General features: G+C 41.5%; 1 protein-coding gene across 3 annotated transcripts in view; it reads left to right on the top strand.

Annotated features, from left to right (window-relative positions):
• The window catches only part of BTD (biotinidase), a 40,630-nt gene extending 30,704 nt beyond the window's left edge, over window positions 1-9,926 (top strand). Inside the window, exons 1-5 of one of the 3 annotated variants that reach the window (XM_088052724.1) lie at window positions 95-147; window positions 973-1,055; window positions 4,289-4,523; window positions 6,080-6,229; window positions 7,607-9,926. In XM_088052724.1, coding sequence (XP_087908850.1) covers window positions 4,293-4,523; window positions 6,080-6,229; window positions 7,607-8,791 — 1,566 coding nt within the window. In that variant the 5' untranslated portion in view covers window positions 95-147; window positions 973-1,055; window positions 4,289-4,292 and the 3' untranslated portion in view covers window positions 8,792-9,926. Of the gene's footprint in view, window positions 1-94; window positions 148-972; window positions 1,056-4,288; window positions 4,524-6,079; window positions 6,230-7,606 lie in introns of those variants that run through there. The other 2 variants (XM_088052733.1, XM_088052726.1) reach the window with 2 other exon arrangements.

The raw sequence follows: 9,926 nt of genomic DNA, 5'->3' as shown, positions 1-9,926 counted from the left end.
CAGACTGCGGAGGGGGCGGGCCCGAGGGCCCACTCCATACCCTGCTGGCTGGCGGCGCGGGGCGGGGACCGGAACAGCTTCCCATTGGCCAGAACGGGCAGCCAATCAGAGGCCGCGAGGCGCAGGCCCTGCAGCGTGAGGCTCGCGGTGCGCGGGGTGGGAGCGGGACGGGTCCGGCCCGGCCCGGCCCGGCTGGGAGCGGGGCGGGCACGGCGGGATCGCTGCAGGTCCGGCCCTGGCCCCGACCCTGCTGGCCTCCGTGAGCCGCAGGGCCGCGCGGTACCCGGGGCAGCCGCCCTCGAGTGTTCCCGCTGTGTGGGGCCGGTCTGAGGCGGCGAACACGGAGCGGGGCGAAGTACAGGGGTTGTGTGAGGTGGCGGTGGCCGCCGCCGGCGCTCACCAGGAGCAGCGCCAGAGGAGTACGAGACACCCTCCCAAAATCCCAGCGGAAGGATGGCGCACGCCCCTTTGTCCGGCTCTGCCCATCCCGGCACGTGTCGCTGAAGGGACACGGGTGGCAGCGTGTCCCTGCCCCACGCTCGGGCTTGTCCGTGCCACCGCTCTCGGTTTGTCCAGCTGAACCACTAGCGATAGCAGCGCTCCGTTCGCCCTCACTCGCCAAACAACAAAAATACATAGATAACAAAAAACCTTCACAAAACCTACATTACAAAATACTGTAATATAATGCAGCAAATAAAAGCGCTAGACAGGAGGTATCAGTAGAAAACGCCATGAATTTCACTATATTTTATGTATTTTTAAAATACATTGTATAGTAGAATGGCAGCAACATCACAACCCGTGGTTATCATTCAACCTAAAAAACACTTCAGTTTTTCATAGCCAATTGAATATTTGCCTAGTAATCATTACTGCTTATGTTACTATTATTACGGTTTATGTTGCTACTTATGTTACTATACTATATTGTAGGCATAGCTTAACATGCATTTGCTATTAACCACTCAGGAGGACCCAGACCAGCGCTGTGCTACCTCTGTTATTTCAAGGTCTGTTGGATTCTTCTGAGCATAGAAGTGTGAAGAAGGAGGGTATGTGTTGCTTTTCTCTGTGTATACATCCAGGTGTGGTGGCAGGTGACAGACAAGTTTCCAAAGCTGTTGAAAAAGCAAGTGACTGGATGCTTTACTTCACAACACTCTGAGATCAGATGGTTCTGAAAAGGTGAATAGGAAAACAGCCTGCAGTGTGAATAGGAAGAGTTTGCAGTGTGACTGGGGGGAAAACTTGGCATCCAAACCTGGACACCAGTCTTTTTATGGAGAACTACAACTGGAATATTGTGACTGCATGACAGCAATACTGCTATGAAATATTTGTATTTGGGTGACATGATCCTGCTGAAGCCTGTCTGTTGGGCAAAGGACCACATAAATCACAGGAAAGGGACATAAAAAGATAAAATTGTTAAGCATTTCAGGTAATAGAAATTTAAAGTCATGGCTCAGGTGAGGTGACAGCTCTGTAGACCCTAAGCAAATTAACTTGCCTTCAAGGAAAGGATTTATGAGATGGTGTGGCACTGTTCAATAGTAAATGCATCCAGATTGCAGCAGAGACATATTCAGAATTTCAACAGCCTAAGGGCTGAGTAAACCCTATTGGTTTCCTTATTTTGGCTGGCAAGTTTAATATACCCAAGCCCAGCCTTGGGGCTTGTCATGGCTCTGTGTGTTAGAAGCAATCCATGAGAGAGCAGAGTTTAAGCTGTCAGACAAGGGAAGGGCTTTAGGGAGCACTCACACAAGTGCTCAGCCATCATCTGTACGACTAGCAGTAATCACAACCCAGGGTTGGACTCAGAGGAACTATTTTAGTTATTTCAGTTGCCCCAGGTTCAACCAGACAGGGTTATGTAGTTGCATGTTCAGTACTAAACCTCTTGTGCATCTAAATGAGTAAAAGATTAGTACTTTTGAGTGTTTCTGACCACCAGGAAATGAAACGTAGTAGAAAAATAAGGCCTCTCCAAGCAGGTTTGTGAAATATAACCTTATGTAGAAGCTTATTACCTGTTAATTTTTTTCTATCAGCGTGTTTGGCTTTTAAAAAAAAGGCAGTTTATCTAATGCATAGCAATTCTATCTTGTGATCTGAAACTCTTAAACTTCTTCCATCACTAGTAATGATGAATTCTAATTACATCTTAGTTGACAACTTTATTAAGGAGCAGCTGACTAGAACTCATTCCTGCCCTAAATAGGCATTTTGGCTTTGAAGGGGTGACAAGAAATAGCTTTGCCAGTGAAGTGAAACACACCTTGTTTATTTTCAGTATGTTCTTTAACTGTGAGAGGTTTCTCACCTCTGAACTTCCTCCTTCTGCTACTGCTTTATATCTTCACATATGTTTTGGTATTTCAATTGCAAAGCTGAGCTGCACAGGACAAGGAGGCCCCTCCATTCTTGATATTCATTGCCAAATCACCCCCCAAAAGTACTGAATGTTTTCCTCAACATGCAGAATAGCAAGGATAGCTTGTCATACATCACTTTCCAAAACTGTTTATATAAATGCAGTATCTTTAATCCATCTGATTGCAGAGAGGCCAAGGTTTTATTCTGTTTTTGTCACACTTTAAATAAATTTACACTTGAGGATGTACATATGGACACATTGGCTAATTAAAGCTCAAGGAAATAGGAATATGTAGTTGAGCTTAGCAGCATTTGAACAGCTAAGTTACTCCTGTACCCTTAGAAGTGTTACTATTACATGTTAAGACTTTAGTTGAACAAACAATTCTGCCTACCATGGGCACCAAGGTTATAATTTTGCTGTCCTACATAATGCTTTTTCCATTTGCTCACTGTTATGTACTAAGCAGTTGATGTTTAGGTGTAAAAAAAAAGCAGTATTGATGATTGTTATTAGCTGCTTTTAATCCTGGAATTCAAGCAGAGTGATATTTTCAGTTAGCTTGCCATAGACATTCTTTTTTTGGGTACACAACTACATTTAATAGAACATGAATAAAAATAAGACTGTGATTAGTTTAGAATTGATTTTTTTTTTTTTCCTAATGAACTCCTAATGGGCTTTAGAGAAGTCTCTTCATGCATGTGTCTGTCAGTCTTTACTTGCTTTGGAAAAATTCAGGGAGTTGTAGATCACAAAGACTGAAGGGCACTAAGACAGGTTTGGAGCACTTTTTTTTTCCTCAGATACAAGTTCCCAGAGAGCAAATACAATTAAAAAGTCAGTAACTGAACTTAGAGCTATCAATGTATAGCACCACTAGGTCTCTCCTGCATGCTTTTTTGACTTCACTGATACTCAAGATTTAATTTGTTAATGATACTAGTGACACTGTGGTGACAAATACAGAATTCTCATGTTGTGAGAATAATTCTGAATAAAAAGGCATTTCTGAAGTCTTTCTGAAGTGTTGCACAATCATTGACTGCATCAGTCTTTGTTCTAAGTCCTTTCCTAACTTGGGAAGTCAAAAGGTTACATGGGGAGCCCATATTGCAGAAAATGCCCCAGCCTTCCAGATTCAATAATGCATCACTTTTTTGTAAGAAAAGCCAACTAATGCAATTTTTCTCTATTTTGTATCGCTTTCTTATTTATTTGTATTACTGTGAAAGGATTTTTGATGTTACCTATCTGCACTGTGTGGGAGGAATGCAGATCTGAATTGCAATCAACATTTTTATAAATGTTCAAAAAAGCCGCACTGTAGGAGAAATATTTGCCTATTTCATATGTGAAGTTGGAATACAGTAAATTCATAATACATTAGGGGAGGCATTTTCATGATAGATAGATGCAGAAGTAGTGTCTAGTGTAATTCACTTGGCAATTGTCTCTTTAAGTATTGATAAAATAAGTCCTATTTCTGCTTGACTGCTAAATACACTCTCCAAGTAATTCTAGGAAATGCTACTTTTAAATACATCTCCCATCACTGAATGGTGGAGGACCTGCAATTTGAGAGCTGCTTTAAACTTTTCTCAAAGATGCTTTGATATATGGTGTAATAATCTATAAATGAATGTTAATTATAAAGGGAAACCAAGCAAGGAGATCAGTAGAGCTATATATGAAGCTTAGATGCCTTTGAAGAGGACACAGTTGTTTAAAGCACCAGTGTAGATGGATTTAGAAACAATGCACAATGGTCATTCAGGAACTTAAAAGCACCACACTGCTGAGAGCCTCAGTTACCATCCACACTTAATTGTAAATTTAAATTCCTGACATGATATTTTGCTCAAGCTCCCCCACCCCACCTGTCCGGGTTTTTTTCCCCTCTAGATTTATGGGGTTCACCATGGTGGCTCTGTGCTGGAAGCTGCCCATCTGCCTTCTCTTCTATCAAGTGGTATCAGGAAGAGTGAGGAGAGAGGGGCACTACGTGGCAGCCGTGTACGAGCACGAGTCCATCCTGAGCCCGATGCCGGCGGCGCTGGTGGAGCGACGCTCCGCGCTGGAGCTCATGGGCAGGAACCTCGACATCTATGAGCAGCAAGTGCTGGCTGCTGCCAGGCAGGTACGGCCCAGCTCCAGGCAGCACTCCTGTGTGCCCTGGGTATATATAGAGGAAGTGCTGTTTGAAGATAATCTTTCACATTTGTGTTCCCAGATGACTAAAGCCGTGTTTATACCCGTAACTATGGTCTGGGTTCTCAGACGATCTGACCTGCCAGCAGCTCTGAAAAAGAATCAGGCCAATTAGCATCCCGCCTGACTCGGGCTATTCCAAGCTTGGAAAAACACACCCATCGTTATTTAGTATAGGGAAATTAATTTTCTGTTTTGGTCTGAATACCTATCTCCTTTCTGTTTTCTTAAATAGAAGCGTTTCCTTGAAGGTTTGTCTTGCTGGCAGCTGTCTTGGGTTTGGTTTTATTCCAGTGCTCTCAATGGAAATTCCTGAATGTTTCTAAAAACTAAGGACATCAAATGCTTTGGAAATTAATGTTCCGCTTTTAACAACTTCGTGGAACTAAAGTTTTCCATTCCTTTCTCCTACCCACCATGGAATGGTTCTCAGTCTAAATATATTTAGACTAGTATTGCCAGCTGTTCTTATGTGTTGCACTCATTCCTCCCCTCCCAAGAAAACCCCAGCTGGTTCTAGTGACAGGAAGCAAGTGTTACTGGTCCTACACAGAGAAGAATTGAGTTGCAATTTTCAGAGATCTGTTGTTCTAGGACAGAATAATTACTGTTTTTATATAATTTGAAAACATGATTTATTTAATTTTTTTTTGAGAAGTTCAGATGATAGGGCAGAAGCATAATGGCAATTTTTATTCAGCCCTGCACCCAAGACACATAAATTATCCCAAAACCATTGCATAGGTAATACATTTGAGCTGACTTTTGAAAACTAACAGGAATTTGGGTGGCTGGTGCTGGGTCTGATTTAAGAAGAGCCCACCTCATTTTTAGGAACAATTCAGATCTCTTTGAACTTCAGGCAGAGCCTCTCATTTCTACCAGACTGTGCACTGCTTCCACAGTGAAGCTGTTTCTGAAATGAGCACTCCCAGTAACCTGTCCAACCCTGTAATGAAATGGGATTTAGAGAAGTCTCTTCATGCGTATGTCTGTCAGTCTGTATTTGCTTTGGAAAAATTCAGCAAGCTGTAGATCATCCAATACCTAACTAATTAAGTGATGCTTCACCTTTGACAAAACGTATCTGCAAATAGCATAATTCTGATAAAAAAATTAAGACACATTTTAACATCATCAGTCTTTAACCTGAATGATGACATTCTCATGACTTGTGTGAAGGGAGAATACCTTTGGTAAGAAATTGGAGGCGGTATGCTTTCATTTGCATGAGCTTGAAATAATGTCAAATTACTTTTCAAGAGAAAGGTATGTGTCAGGTTAAATAAGTTTTTCTTTTATACACATAGTTACACATCTACTACATAGTTATACCTACTATGAAGTTGAAGAAAAGACATCTTCAAGCAACATTATTGGCAAAACATAATTGGATTATCCTTAACTTTCTTTAGTTCTTTTTACCCATAAGAACCCCCTTTTCCTTTGCTTTGCCTCCAAAACATGTCTTTGTTTTACATACAGGGGGCACAGATCATTGTTTTTCCTGAGGATGGAATCCATGGCTTCAACTTCACCAGAAGCTCCATTTACCCTTACTTGGATTTCGTTCCGCATTCCCACTCTGGGAGGTGGAATCCCTGCAGAGAGCCCTATTTGTTCAATGACACAGAGGTAAACGTAGCAGGGATGCCTGCATGGGTGGGATAACTGAACGCTCCAAGTGGGAAACAGTTCAAGTTGGTTTACTTAAGGAAGTAAGCAAGAAGTTTAACAACTCCTAGTACCAGATTCTGTTTTCATGGATGCTCAAGCTCTGCCAGTTTCATTCTTAGCAGAGGAGGGTTTCACACATACATGTGAGATCAGTTGTGTATGAACCATGTGGATTTGTCATCTCCTCCTCCCCAGCCTCTGAAATGGTAACTGCTCTCTCCTAAGATCTGTTGTGTGTGGTTTTAGTTTGAACAACATTGTTTTATATAAAACAACAGTAGTATCTTCCCTTTTGGTGCATTCTCATTACTCAACTTTAATGACTTAATGCCATCACAGCATTCTGGCTCAGCAATCATTGCCGAATGATTAGCACAAGTAAGAGGACTTACCTGCTGCAACATAATAGAAATTACAGCTTGACACGGACCAAAGGTGATTGCATAAGATATGACCTGGATGTTACAGAAATAGTACTGTCATTCACTGCTCTGGACCTGAACTGAAAATAACCATGCTCAGTAAATACAGACTGCTAATTCTTCCAGTACTCAATATAATGAAAGAAATCGTGCCTGTACCTAGTGAGCAGGATTTGTGTGTGAACATGAATCGCAGTTGTAAACAATGATCTATTTTGGCCTATGAATCCTTGTTAGCAATGATCATGGCCAAGCAAGCAAGAACTTAGTTTGCCATTCAGATGCTGTTTGGAGATTGCAGTAATGTCAGTCTTTGGTACAGCACTCTGTGTTAGGGAAGATAGCCCAGTAATACTATGGTCTGCAATGTTTTCTGTTTATTTGCTGTAATATACAAGGTCTATCCCTTTCCGTCTCTGCTTCTCTAAGTCGTAGGTAGTAATTGCTTTTTAAAGATTCATAGTAGAAACATCCAGGTGCCGATGGTCATTATTAGACACTTGCTGTTCTAAAGGCACACACAGATCAGTTGTGTTCCTTGGCAAAGCTTTCAGCTGACATACGGTGTTTTAAAGCCATTGGTGCTCCTACAAGTCACAAGTTTCTAAAAATTAACACCCTTGGAATAGATTTATTTACTTACTTCCTTCTGAGGAAATAAAACTCAGACAATCTTTTTTTCAGAGTTGTTTTAAATGAAACATCTGAAATACCTTTCTGCCTACAAAGCTACTGGTCCAAATAGCTTTTGTCACAAAATCATCAGTGCTTTTAAATTTTATGGATATGGTTAAATGTGTTCAATTTTGAATTTCCAAAATAATAATTTGGAAAGTATTAAGTCATAGGCACTTAAGTAAAACTTACTCCACCACATTCTGAGGCGCTCACATTTCTCCCTGCTGTTTTCCAGGTTGTTCAGCGCCTCAGCTGCATGGCTCTGAAGAACAAGATATTCCTTGTGGCCAATTTAGGGACCAAGCAGCCGTGTGAGTGCTCGGATCCGCAGTGCCCGTCGGACGGGAGGTACCAGTTCAACACCAATGTGGCGTTTGCCGCAGACGGAACGCTGCTGGCCACGTATCGCAAACACAATCTGTACTTCGAGTACGCTTTTGACACCCCTCCAGAGCTGGACTATGCATTCTTTGACACCCCTTTTGCTGGCAAGTTTGGCATGTTCACTTGCTTTGATATACTCTTTTTTGAGCCTGCTGTGAACCTCATCAGACAATACAATTTGAAGCAAATTGTTTATCCAACTGCCTGGATGAACCAGCTCCCGCTTTTGTCTGCTGTAGAGTTTCAACAAGCTTTTGCAACAGCTTTCAATGTCAATATTTTAGCAGCCAACATCCACCACCCTACCTTGGGCATGACAGGGAGTGGCATATACACTCCAGTCAAATCATTCATCTACCACAACATGGAAAGTTATGGTGGCAAGCTCATAGTAGCAGAAATTCCTGTGATTACTGCAGATTATAAAACCAATTTAGAGAGTAATGAAAGACTTAGAGAGAACTTACATGACTCATGTAAGACTTCTACAAGCACCTCACTGGATGATGAAGTTTGCTTTAAGGAGCAAGAAGAGACTCCTGACAGAGTATCTGAGAAAGGAAAGGGACAGTCACCTCCTTCCTTTTATGCAGAAATGATGTATGACAACTTCACTTTTGTTCCTGTATGGGGGGAAGAAGGAGAGCTCCAGGTTTGTGCCAATACCCTTTGCTGTTACTTAGACTACCGGAGAGCTGTTTCAACTGATGAATTATATGCTTTGGGAGTTTTTGATGGGCTCCATACAGTACATGGCACATACTATGTCCAGGCCTGTGCCTTGGTGAAGTGTGGTGGTCTCAGCTTCAGCACTTGTGGACAGGAGGTCACAGATGCCACTGCTCTCATAGATTTCCAGCTATGGGGAAATATGAGCACCCCTTACATCTTTCCTTTGCTGCTGACATCTGGTATTACCTTAGACTTTGCTGATCACATGGGCTGGAAAAACAACCACTATTTCCTCAGCAAAAATAGAACATCGTCTGGCCTCCTGACAGCTGCTCTCTATGGGCGATGGTATGAGAAGGACTAGCACAGATATTTGACTGACTCAGAAAACAACTGCCCGTATGTTCAGAGTATGTGTCTTAAAAAAAATTGTTGGATATCCATATTTCCTAGAGGTTCAGGTGTGTTTGTCCCATCACTGCCTGATTAGGTCCCACATTTGAAATAATGGCTGTAAGTACAGTCTGTACCATGGTAGCTGATGTCCTACCAGGAGTGAAAGAACTGCCTTGCAAAGGTAAAGGCTTGCTGTGATCTGCTGAGATGTTTTATACCAGAAAATAACACTTCTCATTTCAACTGAATTTATTACTTTTAATTGAATCCTTTGGTTTTTGAGGGTCCTGGCAGGGAGTATGGAAATTAATGGAGTGGAAAACTATTGTAAGAAAAAAAACCCAAAACAAAACAAAGGAAGGAAGACACAAATATTGTGCATAACATGCACAAAAACATGTAGGTATACAGACATATAGCATTTATGTGCTGAGGTTCTGATTAGGGTCCCATGACTGGTTTTCTTACTTAGAGTCAAAAACTCCCAGCTGAAATCATTACCATTGACTGCCCACTCAGGTATCTGTAGTCCTGTTACCCATTTAACTGAATGTTACAGCTGTAAACATCTACAGAATAGCTAATGACTGAAAACCTAGACTGCAGCAAGACACAACTCACAAGAAATTATGTTTAAAGAAAACATCAGCATTGAATATCAGTGGCCATATTATGTACTGTCTGAGTACTTTAACTTTCCCTGTTTAAAAGAGATTTAAAAGAGTAATTTTAAGACTGTTTTGACTTTAAAACATCTTACATGCTGTTGATGAATTTATTCAAGAGGAGTTATGAAAAGCACATCATAAGCTGTGGGGCAGCAAGGATTTTGCATCAGTGCTTCATGTGCCAGATGGCAGGTTTGTGCTGCTGAGTAAAACACATTTTTTTCCAGAGTAATAACTAGATTAAGTGCTATAGCTGTTCTGCTGCAGTGGAGAAGTTGGGAAGAGAATATTCAAAGGTTATTAATTTGGAGTTAAATTCAGACAAGTTAATGTATTCTCAAACATTATAATTTTATGGGGTCTTACTGGCTATTATGACTTCATCTGGGTAATGGCTGTTGAGTAATGGAATAAACACAACTGTTCCTTTGGTGA

Source organism: Pseudopodoces humilis, chromosome 1, assembly GCF_049639895.1.
Source record: "Pseudopodoces humilis isolate 2021_Gansu_Grassland_sample_001 chromosome 1, ASM4963989v1, whole genome shotgun sequence".
Taxonomy (NCBI): domain Eukaryota; kingdom Metazoa; phylum Chordata; class Aves; order Passeriformes; family Paridae; genus Pseudopodoces; species Pseudopodoces humilis.
The sequence above is the reverse complement of the archived record's forward strand: the minus strand, read 5'-3'. Positions and strand labels throughout refer to the sequence as shown.